General features: G+C 48.2%; 1 protein-coding gene across 4 annotated transcripts in view; it reads right to left on the reverse strand.

Moving 5' to 3' along the window:
- Nucleotides 1–23,240, reverse strand: part of Adgrd1 (adhesion G protein-coupled receptor D1) — a 114,798-nt gene that overhangs the window by 85,100 nt on the left and 6,458 nt on the right. For 2 of the 4 annotated variants that reach the window (XM_001070157.9, XM_039090099.2), the window contains exons 3-7: nt 18,131–18,214; nt 15,339–15,434; nt 13,286–13,408; nt 5,227–5,406; nt 155–409 (exon numbers count right to left, since the gene is read on the reverse strand). In XM_001070157.9, coding sequence (XP_001070157.3) covers nt 155–409; nt 5,227–5,406; nt 13,286–13,408; nt 15,339–15,434; nt 18,131–18,214 — 738 coding nt within the window. The remainder of the gene's footprint in view (nt 1–154; nt 410–5,226; nt 5,407–13,285; nt 13,409–15,338; nt 15,435–18,130; nt 18,215–23,240) is intronic. The other 2 variants (XM_017598511.3, XM_063271783.1) reach the window with 1 other exon arrangement.

A 23,240-nucleotide genomic window follows, 5' to 3' on the forward strand; every position in this document is an offset into this window, starting at 1 on the left:
GTTCAGAAACATGACTATACTTATAAGGTTCATTAAGACACAGCTCACATCTGCCGTGACAAGAGCTGGTGAAGCTGAAGGTGGGGTGGAGCCCTGAGCTGAACATTTCTAGGTGCAGACCCCAGACCCACGAACAGTCGTCCCAGGCACTGACCGACGGCAGCTGTGAAGTACATCTTGATCTCGTAGGGAGTCAGCGCACGTTCCCAGATGATGAACTCATCGAAAGCTCCGTTCTCGTAACGCTTGGTCCAGTCGTGCTCACACCCTATGACCAGGTTGATGTGGGGATCCCCATAGGCGTGAGACACTTTCCCACTCGGGTCCGAGGTGCTCAGAGTCCCGTTGACGTAGACCTTCAGGCCCTCCTTGGATTTCCATGTGAACAGGACGTGAGTCCAGTAAGGACCTGGAAGAGAGTAAAGACCTACATGAGTTTCCCAAGTCCGTAAGCACATCTCCCCCTTCATGCGGTAATTGATCACCCTTGACCTTGGTGAATCCAACTATGGATTCTAGCATAACCTGATTCCCCTTGGTCCTTTGGAGCACACGATCTTCCCTCCCACCCCCAGGTTCCAAAAGCAATTTAAGAAGACCCTGTATTACTTTAACGCAATGGTCAGAAGTGTAAACACCCACAATCGAAGGTAATAAAAGACTTGTTTAAAAGGCCAGACCCAAGCATCAACCAACCAGACACTAATCCTAGCTGAAAATCTCAGTATGACCAGAAGTTGAACAGGTTCCGATAGGTAAGGGAAGCCATGTGGTATTGGGGGTACAAACAGATCAGAGGGACAGAACGGACAGCCCAGTGGTAGACCAATACAGACATCATCTGCTGATATCTGACAGGAGCAGAGCCAGCACAGTGGAACAAATTCAACCTCTGCAACCCAGGAGGCTGGGAAACCCAAAGACTCGGATGCAAAAATATCAATAAATGGGTCAGGACTCCATGCTTCCAGAACATAAAAGGAGAAATCTAGAATGACGTCGAGGTTGAATCTGACTTTTAAAAAAGTTTGTTTGTGGGGCTGGGGATTTAGCTCAGTGGTAGAGCACTTACCTAGGAAGCGCAAGGCCCTGGGTTCGGTCCCCAGCTCCGAAAAAAAGAACCAAAAAAAAAAAAAAAAGTTTGTTTGCTTGCTTACTTGTTTGTTTGACTCTGTGTATATGGGTATTGTCTTACCTGGAGGCAGAAGCTGATGCAGAGACCATGGAGGGATGCTGGCTCGCTCCCCATGGCTTGCTCAGTCAGCCCAGGGATGGTACCGCCCACAATGGGCTTGGTCTTCCTAATCAATCACTAATTAAGAAAATGCCCTACAGGCCTGCCCATAGCCTCAATTCATAGAGCCATTTTCCCAGTTGAGGCTCTCTGATGACTCTAGCTTGTGTTAAGTTGAAATAAAACTGTCTGGCTTGTGTCTGTCTGTCTGTCTGTCTGTGTGCCCTATGCATGCAGTGCCTATGGAAGGCAGAGAGGTGGTCAAAACCCCTAGAACTGAACTTGTAGACAGTCATGAACTGCCATGTAGGTGCTGGGAATTGAACTCAGATCCTCTGGAAAAGCAGCAAGTGCTCTTAACAACTGAGTTGTCTCTCTAGTCCCTTGATACTGCATATGTATATGTAGATCAGATAGATAGATAGATAGATAGATAGATAGATAGATAGATAGATAGATAGAGGTATAGGTATGGTATTGGTGTAGGTATGGTATAGGTATTGGTATGGTATAGGTATGGTATAGGTATTGGTATGGTATAGGTATGGTATAGGTATGGTATAGGTATAGGTATGGTATAGGTATAGGTATGGTATAGGTATTGGTATGGTATAGGTATAGGTATAGGTATGGTATGGTACAGGTATGGTATAGGTATAGGTATGGTATGGTACAGGTATGGTATAGGTTTAGGTATGGTATGGTACAGGTATGGTATAGGTTTAGGTATGGTATGGTATAGGTATGGTATAGGTATAGGTATGGTATGGTACAGGTATGGTATAGGTTTAGGTATGTTATGGTATAGGTATGGTATGGTATAGGTATGGTATAGGTATTGGTATGGTATAGGTATAGGTATGGTATAGGTATTGGTATGGTATAGGTATAGGTATGGTATGGTACAGGTATGGTATAGGTATAGGTATGGTATGGTACAGGTATGGTATAGGTATAGGTATGGTATGGTATAGGTATGATATGGTATAGGTATGGTATGGTACAGGTATGGTATAGGTATAGGTATGGTATGGTATAGGTATGATATGGTATAGGTATGGTATAGGTATTGGTATGGTATAGGTATAGGTATGATATAGGTATTGGTATGGTATAGGTATGGTATAGGTATTGGTATGGTATAGGTATTGGTATGGTATAGGTATTGGTATGGTATAGGTATTGGTATGGTATAGGTATGGTACAGGTATAGGTATAGGTATATCAGAAAAAGCATGATCCGGGATAGAACGTGATAAACTGGTCTCCATTAAAACTGGAAACATCTGCTCTGTGAAAGAAGTTGAGCATAGGAGGAAAAGGCCAGCCATGGCTGGGGAAATATCTTCAGTGGATGCTGTTACACGAAATGGGCAAAGAGCTCTCAGACCTCACAGTGAGCGAGTGAACACCCCGCTTAAAGGTAGGTAAAAGGTCCAAGCTCAAAACAGACTCCCCCAACAGACAAGATGTATGATGCCAGGAATGGGCCCCGACATCCCCCCAAATACGTCCACATGAGCACGGCACATCCCTGAAGCATAGTCCAGGGGTGGGATGCTGCTGTGGGGAGGTTGGTCATGCACAGAGCTGGGGAGGCCCCTGGGAGCCCTCTGTTCCGTGGACTCAGTTTCACTATGGGTTTTTAATGCTTTAAAACATGGAGGCTATAGTATAATCGTGCCAGACTAGTGGCCATGCACCTGGTCTACAGAACCGAAGAAGAGGCAGAGTAGGAACCTGGTTTCACTGAGGATGGGCCGCCATGCTGACTAGGCTGTATAGGAGGGCGGGCGCTCCACTAGGAGGCAGCTCCCCTACCCCCTCCTGTCATTAAAAGGCGAAGCCGGGGTGGCGACTCTCTTTTGTTTCCAATGGGAACTTGGAAGACCTGGCTTTTGACATGACATCACAACCTCTGGTCATAGCTCACTCCAACGGACATTGAGAATCTAAAAACCTCAAAGGCCTGACCGGACATTGCCTCTATGACAACATATATAATCAACATGAGGTGACACAATGACTATAGCCAGCCTCCTGGCTCCATCAGACACCTCCTTGGAAGCCTCTGGGTCCTCCTTCTCATCAGTAGGAAGACTGGCCCACAAAGACATCTGTTTTGTAAGCCTGGGTGTAAGACATGCTCCTGGGGTTGACAAAGGTGACACAGAGTAGCCCCCCTCTGAAGGACACACAGCGCCCCTGCCCGTGGGTCACTGTGGACTGCCAGTGATTACATCAGAGCTTCCTGCTGGGGATTGCGTAACACTTCAGTAATCTTGACGCTCTGAGGAACACTTGGGCCCTGGGCAGGGCCAACAAAACGTTATTGTGCTTGACTTTGCAAGCAAGAATAACAAAGCCCTCCAGTGAACAAATGAGGAGCAGATGAGAAAAGGATGTTTACAAGTCTCTCTCGGCATCCCTGGGTTGGAAAACAGCACATGTTCCGTTTCAGAGAACCTGCTAGATGCCTGATGCTTGCCACAGGCCCAGGGCCCATGGGGGGGGGGGGGGGGATGAGCTGTTACCTAGGAAACCTTGACCGCAAGCGGTCCTCACTGAGAGCCTTCGCAGAGACTCAGACAGAGCCTCCACAAGCGGGAAGGCAAAGGTGTTTCCAGCCTTGGAGGTGGGAAAGAATCCAGAAATTTGATATCGTCCCTTGCTGCTTTTCCCCACCTTGCAGAGGAGGAACTACGAGTTCAGCTGAAGCAAGTCCGACACCCACGGAGCAAACCCAAGTCTCCCCGGATTCTGCCACCCATTGTTCAAGACTCCTTTGATCCATCAGCAGGCTGTCTCCCAGTGAAATAGTAACTGTTACTCTTCTCAGTTACAAATGAAGAAATGGAAGAAAAGTTTTTGAATATGATACCAGGCCAGTAAAGCTACAAAGTACAGAGTTAGGACCTGGCCTGACATCTTTACAATTAAGCTGTGTCACCTCCTTCAAATGAGCCAGAAGAGGATGCTGGGCGGCTTCAAAGATACTGTTCTCAACCTTAACCAATGCCGCACCCCTTTAATAATACAGTTCCTCGGGGTTGGGGATTTAGCTCAGTGGTAGAGCGCTTGCCTAGCAAACGAAAGGCCCTGGGTTTGGTCCCCAGCTCCGGAAAAAAGAAAAAAAAAGAAAAAAAATTTAAAAAAAATAATACAGTTCCTCGTGTTGCGATGACCCCCCCCCATAAAATAATTTTCACCCCTACTTCATAACTGTAATCTTGCTGTTGTAATGAATTGTAATTTAAATATCTGATAAGCAGTATATCTGATCTGTGACCCCGGTGGGAATCTCGACCGGTAAGTTGAGAACCGCTGTTCTCAAGGCTTATCATGGAGACCTCTGACTCTATCCTGGCTAGTTTCTATCCAGGCCCTTCCTGCATGCCACATGAAATCCTTCTGTGGACCTAGTCACGTTCCTCCTCTAAAATCTTACACTATCTTTCCTGCTCCTTGTTTCAGATGCCCAGTCTCCAACTCAGCTAATAGCATACCACAGAGCTTCTTCTCTTACGCTGAAACTCAGGCCCTTGGCATCCCAGTCCCCTCTGACTGGTTCTAAAGGTACGTCCTTAATAAGACCATACACTACCACCACCTCTCCTCCTGCCTTACTGCCTGCTCTCTGATTAGCAGCCTGTCTTCCCCAGAACATTTTGCACCGTGAGGGCAGTTTCAAGGCCATATCACCGAATGGTGCTAGACAGGGGGATTTAAATCATGGTCTGTCTTCTGCACATAGCTTCCACCTTAGTCCCAGACAATTACTGGGCACCTGCCATGTCACCTCCATCATGCAGAAAACCAGCCTCACACAGCCACTAGGGCAGCAGCAATCACACAGTGAGCTCATAGGGCTTTGACCTTGGTGTGAAGCCACCTTGTGACCAGTATCCTTCTGGTACCTTCTCGAGCTGCTGGTAGGAAGGAGCCCTGTGCCACACTAATGGGACAGAAGCTCCTTTTGGTGCTTCACTCACCCGGAGGGTTGAAGGTGGCCTTCCACGTCATGGAATTATCTCGTGTGTACAGCTCCACAGAGCCCTTTCCACCACTAAAGCAGACTTTGAACCCGTCAGAGACGACCTGCCCCCCATAAGCGTAGGGGGCTGGTCGGGTCTGTTCTCCTTGAGTCTTCCAGAAGAATGAAAATGACACTCCTGAAGAGAGAAGTAGGCATTTATCAGTTAGTGCTTCAGAGGCACGAAATGACACAGCTCTATCCGGTGAGGGACAAGTGCCGTCCCGAGAGTGCGACCTGAGCCATCGCCTCCTTCCAAATAGTGCAACGCTCCCATTCCCAAGTCACAGAAGAGGGAACCGAGACCACTCAGTGAGTGACAGAAGGAAGTCAGACACGGACCCAAGCTGACTGCCTCTGGGTTGTGCGAACGTGAACCTTTTCGTGACGGTCTCCACCCCACCTGCTCACCCCGATCCTGACAACGATTTTACACAGGAAGAAACTGATTCACTCATTCCGCATACACACAGCACCTTTTAAAAGATTTACAGCCTCCGGGATGTCCTCCCACATCCGTAAATACACTTTTCCACTGTCATTTTTATGTCTGCCCGGCATCACATCCCCAGCAACCCCCCGTTTCTGAGTCATATGGTTTGCTTCAAAGTTTTGAAGGAACGTTCCAAACAGAACTTGAAGCTAATTTTTTTTGACATATCTTAAATTGTATATATTTCAGAATATGCTCCCCAGGGGGTGTTCTTGTGAAAAAGGAAAGCTCTTTTTTTTTTTTTCAAGGTAATGCCTCAGCTGCTAACTGCCTGTGGGTGAAGGTGTGAGGTAGGCAGAGAAAAGAGCAGCTACCATGTTTCACAGATGCCCAGCATGGATATGGGTGATGGCTAGTTTTAATCATCAAACTGACACAACTTAAAACCACCCAGGAAAAGAGTCTCAATAGAGAGTCGTCTAGATCAGGTCGGTCTGTGGGCATATGTGTGATGGACTGTCTTGCTTGCTTTAACTAGTGTAAGAAGACCCAGACTGAGGGCTGGAGACATGGCTCAGTGGTTAAGAGCACTGACTCTGTTCCAGAGGTTCTGAGTTCAAATCCCCGCAACCACATGGTGGCTTACAATCATCTGTAATGAGATCTGATGCCCTCTTCTGGTGTGTCTGAAGACAGCTACAGTGTTCTTATATACAATAAATAAATAAATCGAAAAAGAAGGAGGAAGAGGAGAAGGAGGAGTAGGAGGGGGAGGAGGAGAAGGAGGAGGAGGGGGAGGAGGAGGAGGAGGAGGAGGAGGGAGAGAAGAAGAAGAAGAAGAAGAAGAAGAAGAAGAAGAAGAAGAAGAAGAAGAAGAAGAAGAAGAAGAAGAAGAAGAAGAAGAAGAAGAAGAAGAAGACCCAGACTGCCCACAGTGGGCAACACCATTCCCTAGGCTTGGGTCCTGAACTATATAGGAGTAGAGAAAGCTAGTTGAGAACAACATATGCATATACTCATTCTCTCTCTGCTCTTGACTGTGGATGTGTCCTGAGGGACAGTTTTATAAATTCCTTCTGTTTTGACCTCCCTACAATGGTGGCTTATAACCTGAAGTTTTGACTTAAATAAATAAATACTTTCTCCCTAAGTTGATTTTTGTCAAGGTAGTTTATTGTAGTACATTTGAAACCAAGACCCCATGATGGGGTCAGTGTGTTACCCTACGTAGGTGATATGGCCTTCCCTACTGTGAATGAGTCAGGTCACAGATGCAAAGAGAATGTAACTGACCAGCTAGGCTCTTGATGGACAAGAGTATCTGGCAGGCACACAGGCAGGTCTGGGCCCACGTTTCATACAGGTCCATCAAAGCACAGACCTGGCAGGAGTCTTCCATGGGTTACAGGCCTCCCTGAGGTTACACTGCTTAGATAACCTGTGCCTTGCCATGTACACTGTATATGTGTGTTTGTATGTGCATGTGTATGTTAAGCTAGCCACCTGCTGAACCCGTGTATAAAAAATAGAAATAAAGCAATTGCTTGGCTCTTGCTCCTGGCCAGGGATGTGAACGTGTCAATGAGCCAAGTTTTTCTCCTGAGGGCTAATCATCACAGGCCACCACGGATCAGGGTACAAGAAGAAGGAGGGAGAGAGGTACAGGGACGTTTGCCCTGGCCTTATTTATATAAATGACACCAAATTGATTTAGCTGTTATTGCCAAATGAGGTCATACACAGAGGCTTAGAAGATTCTTATCTCTGGTGTGGAAATTGGTGTCTCATTGCCAGCCATCATTGCTGCAAGGCCTTATGGGTTGGTCTGTTAGAGTCTTTTGATGGCCTTGTCACAATCACGCTGCCTCATGCCTTCTGGTGTTGAAGTCTCCATATGACTGACTCAAGCCAGGGGAATCTGGCACAAATTTCAAGTTTGGAATTCCTTCATTTTATTTTTTCTATCCAAGAGGAGTCTCAAGACTTTGAATGCTCCCAAGAAATGATGCGTGATTGACAAACGTTTGGGATGACAGATTTTGAATTGTCCTGCTCTGGTTAGTCCTCCCCATATATGTGTCGATGTGCCAGGCAGCACCCATAAGGATGCATAATTGTTCTGGGTGGATTCAAAACTGAAAATCAAGATCCAGGAGATGGCTCAGCGGTTCAAGCATTTGCCAGACAAGTGTGACTTCTGGAATGTGGATCCCTGTAAATGCCTGGTCATAGCAGCCTGCTTATAATTCCATCCTCGAGGTGCTGAGACAGTCCCCAGAGCAGGCTGACCAGCAAGACCAACCACATCCATCAGCTCTGGGTTCGATTGAGAGACCCTGCCTCGGGGGTTGTGGATTTAGCTCAGTGGTAGAGCGATTGCCTGGCAAGCGCAATGCCCTGGGTTCGGTCCCCAGCTCCGAAAAAAGGAAAAAAGAAAGAGAAAGAGAGAGAGAGAGAGAGAGAGAGAGAGAGAGAGAGAGAGAGAGAGAGAGAGAGACCGAGACCCTGCCTCAAGGAATAAAGTTGAAGAGCAGTCGAGGAAGATTCCTGATCCCAATCCCCGGCCTCCACACAACCATCCCTCCCCCACATACACACAGATGGAAACATACAAACATATGTGCACGTGAAAATGGGGAAATAAATAAAACACAGTCATGCACAGTGGTGCAGGTCTGTAACTCAGGCACTTGGGAGGCTGAGGCAGGTGGATCATTAGCTCGAGGCTAGCCTGAGCTACATAGTGAGTCCAAGACACCTAGGCAACGTAGTGAGACCCTGTCTCTCAACAAAACGTAAGGAAAAGGTGGAAGATGTTGATCAATGATAAATCAGCTCGGGGTGCTGGCCATGGGATTAACCCCAGAACTGAAAATTGTTTTAAAAATTAATCTATCTATCTATCTATCTATCTATCTATCTATCTATCTATCTACCTACCTACCTTCCTTCCTACCTGTCTGTCTGTCTATAGATCTATCTATAATCTATCTAAAATATCTATATATCTAGTATATCTAATATGTCTACAGATACAGATGGACCTCAGCCTCTAGGCTAGGATGATGTTTGTTGAGAAACATCACAGAGGCCGGAGGGCGTGGTAAGGTCCAGGCCACACTGGCTGTGGGGAGGAAGAGACTTACATCTCTCCCTCCCGTCCTTCCTTCATCAGGCTCAGGTGTACCCTGCCCCTCCCCCGTCCACCTCACTGCCCTCAGAAACAAGCAGTTTTGTATGGAAATGAAGCAGGCGCATTGTGAAATTTTTGTTGTGAAACATATCCCCAGAAGGATTCATGGAAGTCATTCCTCCCCCGTTCCCCGCCCCTCGAAGGAAAAAAAGAAACCGTCGCTACTAAAAAAAAAAAAAAATTCCTTTCACTCAACTCAAAACGATGCTGTTTCTGCCAAATGTGCCTCTGCCCAGGAAGAGAAATAAAAATGAAAAATTCAATACGGTGTTAGGTAATAAGAATAAAAATTAAAAATTCAGTATAGTGCTGAACCGGGACAAGGAGAAAGTGGGCCGTGAACTCTGCCGGTGAAGCCACTTATTTTAGCTCAGCCAACCTGCAAAGTAATGACTCCTGCCTGCGGAAGCCCTCATTGAAATATCAGTCTGTGTCTCCGTGGTGTGGAAAGATTCACAATGTGCCCCGAAGAGCACCTGTCAAAAGCTTAGATCATCAACACAGAGAAGGAAGTCTGAAGGGGAAAGAAACAAGCATAACACAGCACATTGGTTCCATCTTTTGCTCCTGTTAGCATCGGTAAATCCTAATCTTTCTACAGCCCCTCGTTGGGGATGCGCTGATTTAGACAGAAGCATCAACAAGGCAGCCAGACCAGCTGTGCCTGCTAGTTAAATGCACCTCGAGTGCTGCCTTGTGAAGGTCTCAGAGAGCCAGGGGTGGTCCAGACAGAGTCCCCCACAGTGCCAGAGGCTGGAAAGGAAATGGGACAGTATTCCACCATCAATCACCAACTCCTGTGGAGGAGCTGCCACACAGGGACCGAAGGTCTGAGGCAGAGGCGTTTGCCAAGTTAACGAAGCATAGAACAGAGGCCTAGGTCTGCAGGTAGTTGCCCAGATCCCCAGAGAGTCCATTCCCGGCCTGAGCTTCCCCACATAGGTACTCTATGTAGTAAGGGAGACAGTAACCAGAGGAACACAGACAGCTCCTTGAAGCTGATGCTCTGGGTACTCAGTTGATAGAGTGTTGGCCTAGCATGCATGAAGCCTGGAGCAAGAAAGGAAAGTGGCGAGACAGACAGACAGACAGACAGACAGAGACAGAGACACAGAGAGACAGAGACAAACAGACGAGAAAGACAGACAGAGACAGACAGACAGACAGAAAAAGACAGAGAGACAGAGACAGACAGAGAGACAGAGAACAGAGACAGACAGAGAGACAGAGACAGACAGAGAGACAGAGAGACAGAGAGACAGAGACAGAGACAGACAGAGAGACAGAGACAGACAGAGAGACAGAGACAGACAGAGAGACAGAGACAGACAGACAGAGACAGACAGAGAGACAGAGACAGACAGACAGACAGAGACAGATGGACAGACAGAGAGATAGAGACAGACAGACAGAGACAGACAGAGAGACAGAGACAGACAGACAGACAGACAGACAGAGACAGACACACAGAGAGAGAATACCCAACTTGATGTCATTTGAACTAGGGACCAGTTCAAACAGTAGGTTAGTTCAAACACCAAGACACACACACACACACACACACACACACTCATAGGACACAGAGACACTTGTACATCCACTTTCACGGTTCCTCTCTACACAATAGCCAGAGAATGAAACCAGCCTGGCTGTCTATCAACCGCTGAACGAATAATAGGAAGACGGTACCTTTACACGAATGAATTTTATTCTGCTTTAGAGGAGAAATGAAATCATGAAATTTGCATGAGAATCGGGGGGGAAGTGGAAAACATTATACTAAGTGAGGTCACCCCCCCACCCCCCACCCCCACCCCCGATATAGAAAGACACAATGTCTCCTGTTCTCTCTCATCCACAGAGCCTCACTTTGAAGTCTTAGATTTGTGTGTTTAATTTGGAGCGCCTGTAGAGAAGCCAGAAAGGGCCCGTGAGAAAGGGGAGGGGACGAGGCCTGAAGGTACGAGGTGGTAGGAGAATGCATGTTCTATGAAAGCAGAGTGAGGCATGCTGGGGGTTAAAGGGTTAAGCATGGATGGGGGAGGGGCGTCGGGGGAAGGAAGGACGGGGTTGAGGATGCTGAGCTAATGAAAGCTAGAGATGTGTGAAAAATACCTCTGAACACTCACTACCTTGTAAGCTAATTAAAATATATAATTTTAAAGAGGAATTTGAACAGAAGTTCCTGGCATAGGTGAACAACGAGGCTCTCGGAAGATATGGGTCCTTCTCAGTGCCAATCTCGGATACCCTCCTGCAAGTTATGTATTGGTCAGGGAGGCCTCAGAGACTTCTGAGGCAACACAAGTTCTTGCCCTTTCTCTGGGTTGCCCGCCATAACTAGACGGTAAGACCCTGTTGCCGAAGACACCACACACTTTGGTGACAGGGCAGAGAGAAATCAAGCTAGGACTGACTGGGAAGCCTCTCTCCTGGCTAGCTTTCATGGTGCTGGAGAGGGTTATGCATGCCACCGAGGGAAGAAAAGTAATTGTTGTTCTTATTCGTGGCTGGACCCAACATGGGACAATACTGACCTGCCAGGCAAGGTGTGCCCACGGGCGTAATAGTGGTGTGTGTGTTGTGAGGTAACCAACTAGCTTCTAATTGGATGGGAGGCCTTGCCCTCCTCCCAGGAAGGAGTTCATACCTGGTCCTGTAAACTTGGTCCACAGCCTATAGCTGGGGAAGGAGTAGACCTTACAGGGGAGTTGCTTTAATGAACGGACACGTGATCAAAGTGCCTTCTAAGTATGTATCTTTAAACCCATAGACCAGGGCAGCTGCCAACCCTGGTCAGAGAAGCTTCCTTTTGCAGTGGGCAGTGGTTAATACAGAGATTTGTGAGCGTTCAAAGTGCTGGGAATGTCTGGCTATTGAGTGTTTATCCCTAAGTAGAGCAACTGTATGGACCCTTCCGAGACATGGGGAACGTCACAGAAGAGGAGGCAGAAAGAATCTAAGAGCAGGGAGATTGAGAGGAGAGCTGTGAAATGCTATCTTCTGGATCTGACATGGTTGTAGCACCCCCCACAAGCTCACAGCGGCTCTGGGCTCTGGTTGCCTGCCCAAGGCCAAGTCAGTCAACGTTCCAACACAAACTGGGGAAGGGCTTATCGGGTCCCACCCACCCTCCACCACCACCCCCCAGCTGAAGTATTATTGACAGTTGATGACTACTGGGGGAGGAGTCGGTCTTCAGGGGGTGTGGCCACTGCAGGTTGCCCCTGCTCTGGTGGATGGTCCCACACCCATACACTTACAGACGGAGCCAACTGAGTGAATAGGTCATGAAGAGAAGAGAAAGAGGACATGAATCTGGCTTGGATGGTAAAGGAAGATGTCCCCAAAGGATTCAAATGTGGCCCAGTTATGTCTGCATGAAGTCCCGACCTTAAGGGGAGAGGTGGGACCCGCCTTCTTTTTGACACATCTGTCTTGACTTCCAGCCATGGGTCACAGGCTGGAGCAGGTCCAGCCACCATCCAGTCACCCTCAGTGAACACATAAGAAGTGAACTCGGTTTGAGGGTTAACAGGCACACCCTACCCTGCCAGGCCTGACCCATCATCAGCATCCCAGAACCGAAATAACACTGGGAGAGCCACCCCATCAATTTCCTTCCCACAAAGGCCGGGCTCCATCCCAACCCAAGTGACATATAACTCAGTGGCTCTGTTTTAAACAGGGATGTTCCCCATTCTTCTACAAGGTTAAGTATTTTGATCTCCTGGCTCTGTAACTCAATGTCCTAACTTTCAGACTCCGGGACGGGCCTACAGGCTGCAACCCTGCCCTCCTCCCCCCTCTCTAACTTCTAACTTGTACCTGACACTTTCACACATGCTGCAGCTGACACGAACTCTGTCCTCTTAGGCTGGGGACATGATTCAGCGGGCAGCAGTAATCACAGCACAAGTGTGAGGACCTCAGTTCAGATGTCTGGAACCCACATTTAGAAGAAAAAAATCCAGGTATAGCATTGTGCACGTGGAACCCCAGTGCTACAGCAGGGGAATTTCTAAAGGATTCTTAGGGCTGTCGGCCTAGCTCCAGGGTCAGTGAGAGACTCCATCTCAGGGAATAAGGCAGAAAGTGATAGAATAGGATCCCCAGATGTCTTCTCTAGAGTATGGGCACACTTACTAAGCACGCACACACCCATGCACACATACACATGCACACATACACACATGCACACACATGCACAGACTCTGTTAACATGTGCCACTAGGGTTGGGAATTTAGCTCAGTGGTAGAGCGCTTGCCTAGCAAGCGCAAGGCCCTGGGTTCAGTCCCCAGCTCCGAAAAAAGGAAAAAACAAACAAACAAACAAACAAACAAAAAACATGTGCCACTAACAGGGTGGCATGAACCCCAGCCCCAACTCACCCTCAGGTCCACACTGGGCCGGGTTGCTAATACAGGATGACTTGTACCTGCCGTAGTAGAGAAACGTCACCCCCTTCTCCTCCTTGAGGTAAATACTTTTGTTCACCTTCCCTTCCATGATATCTAAGAGAGGAAAAGGACATGTGAGCTCCCCTGTTGCCACTGGAAGACTAAAGACACATATCAGACTTACAAGCAACTTACAAATGGGTGCCCAGCGTTATCTCTCCTCATAATGCATTTATAATGTCACAGTATTCCCTGATAGTAATCTCGCTCACTAGTACTTAATTATTGATATTGAGGATGTGAATGATTCATAGGTTTAAGTGTTAGGGAATAAATTATTACCTTCTATTAATGTCAGGTCCGCATAACCTATGTTTTAATGACACAATATCGTAACAGACATGTTTGCCAACTGTTGAACCCTGAACGACACTCATACTCCTGCTGTTAGAGTCCCTCCCACTCGGCCTCACACTGAGCCTTCTGAGTGGAACACACTCACTGGTTAAGTGTGAGGGCACTGTAGCAACCCTATCCTTCCCAGGTACTCACTGAAGCATTCCGGGGTCTCCATGTGGACAGCCTAAGCTTTAGAGCCATGTCCAGACCCGGGAGGAACCACAGCGCCATTTTAAAAGTCCCAGAAGGACCTACCAACAGTAATCCCGGAGAGCCTCAAACCTGGGTCTCCAGCACAGTTCATTCAATTATCATGCTTTGTCTGTCATGTGCTGTGTGCTTTACAGACAGATGAGTGAAGATTGTAAAAAACAAAAACAAAAACAAAAACAAAAACAAAAACAAAACATTGGTCGGGGGCTCTTGCTATGCACCAGAATGAACAAGAACAGACACTGCCACAACCTGTGTAGGAACAGGGAGGTGACAGTGTATGTCCTTCTGGATCCTGGCCAAGTCTACTTTCAGGATCTAGAGACTTTGCTCAAACGTACCACTGGCTAGCTACAACACTCCCTGTCATGTGGCCCTTTCCCCCAAGGGCCCTAGTGTTGAAACTTTCTGGTTCTACTTATCCCATCGGTTGCCATGAGAGAGCTATATCTCACTTCGCTAAATGGATAACTAGCCACAAGATAATTGAGTCAGATTGCCCAGGCCCCAAAACCAGACTGCTTGCTTAGTAAAATCATTTAGAAATGCCAAACAGCCCACAGTGGAGAAAGAAATCAGGTGCTGGGCTAAGAAAAGATAGGGAAAGGCGGGCGCAATTCGAACAGGCTTTCTACACCCATCGAATGCTCCCCTCCCCTCGGCTCCGAGCTCAAGGGAATTACAGGCTCTGGGTACCTAACTGACAATCATGTGACTGGAGTGGGTGTGTCTTTCAGAACGCAGCTGCGGAAATGCTGATGGGATATTTACGGGACCAGTTTTTGGATGCGTGTTTTACTCCGGGTTTTCATGAGCTGGGCGTGGTTACTGCCCTCCACCCCACCCCGCTCCACAACACAGTGTTATAAAAAAAATCCAATTTCTGCAGAGCATGGTGGTGTGCACCTGGGGAGGCAAGAGGAGCGGGGACTTTAAGTTCATCCTTAGCTGCATAGAGAATTCGAGGCAAGCCTGGGCTACATCTACCTTGTCTCCAAAAAGAGGGGGAAAAAATCCATTTTCAATGTTTAGAAATGATCTGGGCAGTGTTTGTTTTTGCTTCTGAGATCAAGCGACTGATTCAAAGGAGCCTGACAGGGGTTGGGGATTTAGCTCAGTGGTAGAGCGCTTGCCTAGCAAGCGCAAGGCCCTGGGTTCAGTCCCCAGCTCCTGGGGGGGGGGGGGGCACAAAAGGAGCCTGACAATGTGGAAGAGCCTCCACCCATCCCAGACATGGATATCAGGAAGGCTGCGTGGCTTTTCCCAACGCCCTGTCGCGCTCACTCTCTCTCTCTCTCTGGATTTCCACCGCTTGTACCTGGCCACCCATTCCTTTACCAGCCAAGGGAGCAGGTCCCACGGAACCAGACTAGATGAGCTCTTAAACAGTCACTGGGATCCAAATTTGATAGGACCAAGTCCCGGTGCTCACCTACGGTCGCAGACAAGTTGGAGTAGGCAGAGTCATTGGTAAAGACAAAGGTAGCATTGTGGGAGAGAGGCACAGTGAGGTTGAGGGTTCGCAGCGCTGGGTGAAAGGACAAAAGAGAGGACAACGCATGAGTGACGTGAGACACATGAGCGGAAACAGCACATCTCTCACCACGGCATACAGATGACAGGCTCCTCCTGGCCCTCTGGCCCTCCCCACACTCCCTGTATGTTTCTCCAGGAGAATCAATAGCCAGTTCCAATGGCCGCCGAGTTGGGTCATGGCTGACCACGGCCAGAGTCTAGTAAATAACGCTCTCACTTTGCTGGCTTCCACTCCCAGGCAGATGCTTCGTTGAGAGATGTAGAGGTGAAGTCAGCCATGTACGAAGCATGGAGACACAGGGGGGAATGTGGTTGTGGTATGAAGGAGAGAGAAACGCTGTGGAAAACGGTTGCGTGAGATGGCAGTGGACGAGACAACAGAGGGTTCAGGCCACAGACAAAAGGGCTGCACATCCAGGAGGTGGCATCCAGAGCCATCCAGCTGTCCCCAACCTTGAGAGGTGCTGAGAGATTCCCAGCCTGTCTCTGCATCCTGGGGAGCTGCTCTCATGATGACCCACACCTGTTCAGCAACACAGACCACAGAGGGGGCTCCAACAGGAAGACACAGTGCCAGCGCCACATTGCACAGGGTGGGGTTAGGCGTGGAGCCATCGAAGATTTCAACACAAATCAACACACTCAGTCCCTGCCGCGTGTCGTGGGACTTCAGAACACCCTAAGCTTCTCACTTAATCAGCAACAGTGAGCTCATATGGGGAAAGGGGATGAAACACCTGGAACGGAGGTCCTGAGGTCCCTTAAAACGCTCTTCCACTTAATCAAGGGATTGCCTCTCAGAGGCTTCAGAATAAAGACTTCCGAAGGGGGAAAAATGATTTTGACAAAGGACGATGCTCTGTTTTCCCTAGAGCCAACATACCAGCTGGCACAGGGTACTGCCACCCTTACTAAAATAGAGTGGAGAAAATTCTTGGTTGCCACACAGGCTGCAGGGGCCACCAGCATCCTATCACATGGGAGGGCCCAGGAAGGATGGATGAGCCTCTTAGTCAGAGCCCTTCGAAGAGGCCCCGCCCACAACTGGCTCCAAGCCCTCAGCTGGTGCTCTAGAATGGAGGGTTTTGCTTTAATTCACTTTATATAATATATATATGTGTGTGTGTGTGTGTGTGTGTGTGTGTGTGTACATATATGTATATATACATATATATTTTATCTTTTTTTTTTTTTGGTTCTTTTTTTTTTTTTTCGGAGCTGGGGACCGAACCCAGGGCCTTGCGCTTCCTAGGTAAGCGCTCTACCACTGAGCTAAATCCCCAGCCCCTATTTTATCTTTTAAAAATACACCCTTCTCTATCGCATGTGTGCCCATGCACGCATGTTCGTACGACACAGCTTGTATCTAGAGGTCAGTGGACGACTTGAAGAGAATGTATTTCCTCCTCCCATTGTGTGGGTCCTGGAGATTGGACTGTGGTTGTCAGACTTGGGAACAAGTACCTTTATCCGCTGAACCATACTGCCAGCTCTTTTTTTATTTTCCAAAATGGGGCTTGTGTATGCCTTGGGGGACGCATGTCACCGTAGGAGGATAACCTGTAGGATCCATTTCTTTTAGCTCGTAGGTCCCCAGGATTGAACTCAAGTCATGAAACTTGGCAGCAAGCACCTTTGTTCACTGAACTATCTTACTTGGTTCTGGGCTCCAAAGTTTTAAGGAGATACCTTAGAAACTTCTGCTGAGGTTTCCGTGAGGAAGCTGACAGGGAGCTGGGGTGGGCAACATGGCCACCAGCAGTGTTTTGAATGCCTTGCACCGGGATCTGTGTATCTACAGAACAATGGCAGTGTGTGTGTGTGTGTGTGTGTGTGTGTGTGTGTGTGTGTGTGGTCAGTGTGTCTCTGTGTGTCTGTCCATGTGTGTGTCCACATTTGACATTCTTTTTTTCTTTTTCTTTTTTTTCAGAGCTGAGGACCGAACCCAGGGCCTTGCACTTGCTAGGCAAGTGCTCTACCACTGAGCTAAATCCCCAACCCCCACATTTGACATTCTTAAGAGTAACACCTATATAAAAAATAAAGTGGAAACCTCCAAAACTCATCCTGAATTGGTACTCTTTAATAAGGAGTTCTTTGTGGACAGGATATGCTCCTAACTGTCCCAGGTTTCTCCAGTATCATCATCTAAGTTCAGGGAGACAGAGAGCCTGACGCCTCCTGTGGACCTGGCACCAGGCAGATCGTCTTAGGGGATGCTGGCTGGTGTGTGGTTAGGTGGTTGGTAGACAGGGGACACCTTGCTCAGTGACCTTAAAGCAAGAGACTGTGTCGAAGTTCGTCCTGATTCATAGCACCGACCTCACACCAGCTTGCTGTGGCAAACCAGCTCTGTGCACCCACAGACACTCACCCAGACTCACACCATAGCAAGAGGTTCCACATCATTAAGGTTTAGGAAACCCTGCCCCTTCTGTCATAATGTAGAAAGTCTCATTAAAAAAAAAAAAAAAGCACTTAGCAGTGACCATCACTGAACAAGAGTGCTCGCCCATCTCCATCACCCCAGTTCCAATGTGTCCTGGGGTACCTAGAGAGTCCCTCTCTCCAGGCTCCCCGGCCCCAGCCTAGGGGCTATCCCTGAAGGCGGTATCATCACCCTCAGGTTCCACGCCCACGTCTGCAGGCTCCACGCCCACGCCTGCAGGCATTCCGTCTCCTGTCTACCTCCAGTTGTATCCTGAAGCTCCCGGATCCCCTCCACATTTTCCAGCGGCCAGTAATGAGAAGCAGAGGCTAAGACCTCAAACCCTGCAGAGAAAGGATGGAAAAGTTTACATCACAATTAGGGAGGCAGGAACTGAAGATTGGAGCTGCCACCCCAGCACCTGAAAACTGAAAAGGAGTGAAATTGTCATGATGCCCATGGACCTGGCCGAAAGGCATTAGGAAAATTCAATAGACACTCCCCGTTAAACAAAAACCAGCACTTTAAAATAGAAATCGATGGCTAGTTTCTTAATTATATGGGACAGGACAAATAGGGAGAGACGCCTCCTAACTCAGGAGAACAAAAGCCCAGCGTCTTTAGGTACAAGGCAGCTGCCCATTAGTGGAGGGGAAAGATAGAAATACCTATTATCTGGATGCTTCTTGGATTGGCTTCAGAGAAAACATCCGATATAATTGGGCCGCAAAATGAAACAAGGTTTCAAATGACTTTACAAGAGGTAGGTGCTAACAGCAATGCCTCTCCAGGCATCACAGAGGTGCTTGACAAACACTCCCCTGTGTCTTCTAACAGGAGCCCCGCAAGATAGCATATCCTTCCCTGATTTGTAAAGCGGAGAAGTGAAATTCCTGCTGGAGGGCTGGGGATGTGGCTCAGTTGGCAAATTGACAGGTATGTCTAAGTAGTTATCCTACCACCCAGACCCACCCAGACTCACCCAGACCCACCCAGACCCACCCGAAACCAGGTGTGGTAGTAAATGCTTGGCAAGTTAGGGTGGTGATCCCAGTGCCGGGTAGGCAGAGAGGGATCTTGGAAGCTCATAGACCAGACGATTGGGCCAAACATGAGAGAATAAAGGAGACACCCAAAGTCCTCCGAAGTCCGCGCGCGCACGTGCACACACACACACACACACCCCACACTCCCCAATACATAAATATAAAAATAAAAAAACAAACAAGAATAGCCATAGCCAAGAAGAAATAAGAGGACCTGGGGCGTCAAGAAGGGGAGGGGACCAAAGATGCTGCTCAGCTGTACGCTGAAGGCTGCAGAGGTCTTGAGGGGAGCTGGGGACAAGCAGGGAGGTTGCAGTGAGAGGCGTTGGGTACCACGCATATGGGCAGACGTTCAGTAGGAGAAGGGGCCACAAGTGGCTCCTCTGCATATAGAAAATGGGCTTATGATAAAAGTGGCATTCTAAATCAAAGATTTGTTCACCACAGGTATTGAAGTCATTGGGCGTCTGGGGAGAAATAAGTTCCTACATCACTGGTAGGTTCAGACGGATCAAAATGAGTGTAACACAAAAGCTGCACTAGAAGCCGGTGGGATGGTGTTGGGAATTGGTTCTAACGCTTTTGTCTTAATTGCACTCCCAAAAGCCAAGCTTCCAGACCGCGCCCCCTGACTGGCTTCGATTGGTAATAAAGAATTGCGGTACAGCCAATGGCTGGGCAGAGAGAGATAGAGGCGGGGCTTTTAGATTGCGCAGCCAATGGACTGAGGGCAAGAGGGAGGAGAGGAGAATCAGATTTAAGAGCTGCCGGGAGAAACCATCAAGCAATGTTGGTGGAAAAGGAATGTGGCCCTGTTGAGGGGTGGGGGCTGGGGGGTGGCTCTCACGAAGGTAACAGGGGAACAAAAATAAAATATAGACTTAGAAGGTATTAAGCCAGGAATACTGGAGGGGAGTGCATAGTAGCCCAGGGGAGGTTTAGAAGTGACCAGCCACTGAGCTAGTCAAGGCACATCAAAATTAGTTGGTCTGTGTGTGAGTCTTTATTCGAGAATCCAGAGAGCACTGGGGCAGGTGCGGCATGAGCACTGCCTACACAGGAGCCAAAGCGGCTTAACCAATTCAGTGCTACAGGATGGTACACAGCTTTCGTTTCCGTTTGGGAAGCAGAGGCAGGGGGATCTCTGTAAATTCCAGGCCAGCCTGGTCTACAGAGAGAGTTTCCAGGACATCCAGGGATACACACAGAGAAATCCCGTCTCAAAAATCAACAGGAACAAGGGTGAGCCATATGCAGTGGCCCGTGCCTTGTGCCTGTATGTAATGAAGGTTTAGGGAACACTCTTTGCCGTTCTCCCTCACTCAAGTTCTCCCTCATCTCCACCACTCCGACACGTCCTTCCCTCCCTCTCGGGAGGTGGGAGGATTAGAAGTTCAGAGCCAGCCTCCAGGATATAATGAGTTCGAGGTCAACCTGAGCCGCACAAGACCCTGATTCAAATAGCTAGATAGAGAAATAAAAGTGCTCTGAGGTTTTTACATTTAGCTAATTTTCTAATAAATTAGCTAATTTTCTAGTAAACTTCTATATAGGAAACAGAACCATACTGTGAGGCAGCGTCCACACAGTATATCTATGACAGAAACTCGTTGGTTTCTGTTTTTTTTTTGTTTGTTTGTTTGTTTTTTTGTTTTTTTTTTTTTTTTTGGTTCTTTTTTTCGGAGCTGGGTAAGCGCTCTACCACTGAGCTAAATCCCCAGCCCCGGTTTCTGTTTTTAGATGTATTCAATTTACTGCATTAATAAACTTCTCGTGGGATAGGTGTATGGGTCAGTGGAAGAGTATTCACATAAAATGCATGAGGATCTGGCTTCAGTGCTTAGACAGCAGAGAAAGGAGAGAAGGACAGAAGGAAGTAAGCAATGAAGCAAGGAAGGGAAGGAGGGAGGGAAGGCAGGAGGGAACCAAAGATAAAAGGAAGGGAGGGAGGACAGGAGGGACAGAAGGAAGAAGGGAAGGAAACGAAATCAGGAGAGATTGAAGGGAGGAAGGGAGGGAGGGAGGGAGGAAGGAAGGAAGGAAGGAGAAAAAGAGAAATGTTATCAAGGAAACCTACAGAAAGCTTAGACATAGTAAGAGTCAAAGGCAAAGAAATGCATTGCTTTTAGTCATAGAGCACCTCACTCTCCCAACTTTGCACATGGTCCCCGGCTTGTAAAGACTATGGTGGACAGTCTGCCAGACTTCTGCTGTTGGAATGGCAACCAAGAGGCCAGATGTGTGAGGCCAGTCAGTCCTGCAGAGGTTCAGAGGGAGTCCATACCAGTTCAGCCTCTCTAGAGAACTGTTTGGCTAAGTCTCTGCTGAGGTTAAGGGCACTTTCTCTCTGATGAAGTTAAGTCCGCTCCTAGGAATTTATCCTCATGAGGGTTCTCAAATGTTTGATCAAAGACCTGTATACAAAAGAAGTTGTCGTGGAATGTTTCCACAGGATCAAACGGCAGGCTGCTCATCCGAGGAGACAGTTGGCTAGATAATCAGAGCGTGTGTGAAGTGAGCTGGGGTGCGGCTGAAGCAGTCGTGAAGAATGGTGTGCACGGGTTGACAGAGCAGTGTTTAAAACAGCTGTGTCCGGAGTTTTCTGGTAGAAGGCTTGCCTAGGGTGCGAAAAGCCCTGGGCTCAATGCCCAGCAACACACACACACACACACACACACACACACACACACACCCCTGTGGTTTTGTTTGTTGACAATGGGTATGCTTGCTTATTAGCCCAAGCTGGCCCCAGATCTGTCATCCTCCTGTCCCTACCTCTCAAGGACTAGAATTAGGGATGTGTGCAGCTATAATAGGCTTACAGTGTTCTTTAATTGGTATCATTGGGGAAAAGCAGCAACAATAAAAAAAACACACCAGCTTGACAAGATAAGTCGGCAGGTAAGAGAGCTTTCTAGACAAGCCTGATGATCTAAGTCCAATCCCCAGATCCCACAGCAGAAGGAGAAAATTGACTCTAAGACACACACACACACACACACACACACACACACACACACACACACACACACACCTTTAATCTTAGCCTCGGGAGGCAGCAGCAAATGAATCTCTGAGTTTGAGGCCAGCTTGATCTAAATAGTGAGTCCCAGGACAGCCAGGGCTGCGTAGAGAGACCCTGTCTCAGAAGGAGGAGGAGGGGGGGGAGGGGGAGGGGGAGGAGACAGAGGAGGAGAAAGGAAAGATGGATGGAAGGAGGACAAAACAAGAAGAGACAAAAGAAGAGTCCTATTGCCGTTACATCCTGTTCTCCCACCCTCTGACATGCTTTCCTTGACAAAACATTGTGAGGTCCCACCTTCAAAAATCACAGTGGCCCCAGGCATAGTCTTGGGTCAGCGATCACATTACAATCCAGGATGACAGCTAAAGTACTCCACCTTACTGAGCACCAAATACCTCATCTCTCGAAGTTCAGATCGCTGGCACCGTTTGCCAGGTTGTGTCTTAATTACTTTACACGCTGCTGGGATAAAACGCCTGGACAGAAGCAATTAATTCCAGGAAGGGTTTCTCCTGGCTCACTTTGAGGCTGCAGTTCATCACGGTGGGGTCTGAGGCAGCTGTTAACCGTTTGTCCAGAGTCAGAAAGCAGCGAGAAGTGAAGGCTGGTTCTCCGCTCACTTCCCTCTTTTCAGTGAGCCTAGGATTCCCAGTCCAGAGGATGGTACTGCCCATGATTCGTGTTCCAGTTACCTCTATTGTCTCGACACAGCCCAGCATCATCTGAGAGAAAAGCCTCCGTTGACTGATTTGTCTAGAGCAGATCAGGCATGTCTGTGGGGGAGCGTCTTAACGGCTAATTGTTATGGGGGAGCCTGGCTCACTGGAGGCGGCAACATATACTGGGCTATAGAGGAAGAGCTTGTACCAAAGAACAAGCCAGGGACCAGAGTCCTCTGCAGTTTCTGCTTTTATCCCTGCTTGATTTCCGGCTGGCTTCCCTCAGTGATGGACGGTGAACTGGAAATGTAAACCAGATAAACCCTTTCTTCCCTTGTATTGCTTTTGGTGGGAGTGTTTTATTAGGACGGTGGAGATCCATCCGTGACCGTGACCGAGAGTTTCCCTACCCCAATTAACCTCATCTAGATAACTCTCCACTTGCATGCCCGGAGGCCTGCCTCCTGGCGGATTCTGAGTCCTGTCAAGTTGGCGATGTTAATCTTCACAGTTTCCTCTGGTCCCCTTCGTGTCCCCACACAACTCCGGAATGCAAGTGAAGAACAGAAAAAGTCCTCCACCATAAAGAAACTGACTAAGGCCTAACTGACACTCGCAGGCAGGAAGCAGTGTCGGGCAG

Source organism: Rattus norvegicus, chromosome 12 (genome assembly GCF_036323735.1).
Source record: "Rattus norvegicus strain BN/NHsdMcwi chromosome 12, GRCr8, whole genome shotgun sequence".
Classification (NCBI taxonomy): domain Eukaryota; kingdom Metazoa; phylum Chordata; class Mammalia; order Rodentia; family Muridae; genus Rattus; species Rattus norvegicus.